The sequence below is a fragment of the Gymnogyps californianus genome, chromosome 17 (genome assembly GCF_018139145.2).
Source record: "Gymnogyps californianus isolate 813 chromosome 17, ASM1813914v2, whole genome shotgun sequence".
Classification (NCBI taxonomy): domain Eukaryota; kingdom Metazoa; phylum Chordata; class Aves; order Accipitriformes; family Cathartidae; genus Gymnogyps; species Gymnogyps californianus.
This window is the reverse complement of record NC_059487.1, coordinates 16,607,134-16,608,597: the sequence shown is the minus strand read 5'-3', so window position 1 is coordinate 16,608,597 and position 1,464 is coordinate 16,607,134. Positions and strand designations below refer to the sequence as shown.

The window sequence follows — 1,464 nt, the reverse complement described above, 5'->3', positions numbered from 1 at the left end:
CCACCTGCACCCCAGCCCTGACACCGCTGCAGGGTGCGGGTGGCCCTGCTGGGAAACGGGTGAGGGCAGACCCACGCTGCAAACTCCCTGCTGCCCAGGGAGAGCGGGACCCCCGCTCCCCGGCTGGGCACAGAGCCCCCACACCTGGCTCCCAGCACTGTCCCCTCCGTGTCATCGTCCCATCAAGGCGCCTGCCCAGGGGAAGATGCGTCCCAGTGCTGCTGCATCTTCCCAGCACAGAAACCGGGGTGCAAACCACCTTTTCTCATGCGCCTGCCCCTGACACCCCATGGCTGAGCCTGGGGAGAGGGGGGGAGCAGGACACAGACCCCACGGGAGCCACTGGGCCCTGGGAGAGGCTCTGAGGGGACACAGTGCTGGGACAGGCCACCTGCAGACCCCACCACACCCAGGCCCCACCACAGCAGCACACTGGGGGGAACCGGGACCAGTCTGTGGGAGACCCCCTCCCCAGCACCACCACAGGGCCCAGCCCCAGTACCCCCCAGCACACCCACCCAAGCCCATACTAGTCCGGATGGGCTCCCCCCCAGTTTCTTGCTCCCTGGGGACATGTCCCCAGGGCTCAGCCCCCCCGAAGCCCCGGGGGGGGGGGGGGGGGGGGACGGCACAGGAAGCAGAGGCGAGCCTGGTCATCAGGGCTTGTTTAATAACAAAACTCCAGCTATTGTAGAACAATATTCTCCAGCATCATTGTAATATACAATACGGGGAATGCTCTCAGCAATCTGAGAAGGATACGTCCCGCGGCCGCCGGGCAGCACCCCCTGCCCAGGCTGCGGGGGGACCCCCCCGGAGCAGCCCCGCCAGGGGAGGGGGCCGCGGCTGCCGGCCCCAGCCGTGCCGCGGGGGTCCCGGGATGCAAGCGAGCCGCGGAGCTCAGGGCCGGGGTCCCGGGGATGTCCGTGGCGGGTCCGGAGCGGTCTCAGCGGCACAGGATCCGGTCGGCAGCGGGCATGCATGGAGCCTGCGGGAAAGGGGGGCGAAGCGGCCGGTCAGGGGGGTCCCGGGGACGGAAGGGGGTAGGAGGAAGGAGCACCCCCGGGGAGGGGACAGCGGGGTGCAGAACGGGGGGTCCGCACTCACCTCGGGGGGGTCCCCGGCGGCGGCGGGGCGGGGGGTCCCCGCTGCAGCGCCAGCTGCAGGTCCCAGATGTAGTCGATAACGTGCTGCAGCAGCTCCACCTTGGAGACCCGCCGGTGCCGCGGCAGCGTCGGTACCAGCGCCCGCAGCCGCGAGTAGCAGCCCTTCATGTCGTACAGCAACGCGGCGGCAGCCTGCTCCGCCGCCGCCGCCGCTGCCCCGGGGACACCCCGGGCCCGGGCCCGGCCCGCAGCGAGCGGCCTCCCCGGGCCGCACCGCCTTCAGCGTGCCGCCGGCGCCCGCGGGCAGCGGCGAGGGGGCGGCGGCGGCGACCTTCATGGCGAGGGGCGGCGAGGGGAG

General features: G+C 71.8%; 1 protein-coding gene across 1 annotated transcript; it reads right to left on the bottom strand.

The window, feature by feature from the left end:
- Positions 1–648: 648 nt before the first annotated feature.
- On the bottom strand, positions 649–1,464 carry ID1 (inhibitor of DNA binding 1). The gene is given in 4 exon segments (XM_050907496.1): positions 649–988; positions 1,108–1,148; positions 1,151–1,331; positions 1,333–1,464. Coding segments are annotated over 4 exon segments (375 nt in total). The 5' UTR covers positions 1,444–1,464; the 3' UTR covers positions 649–946.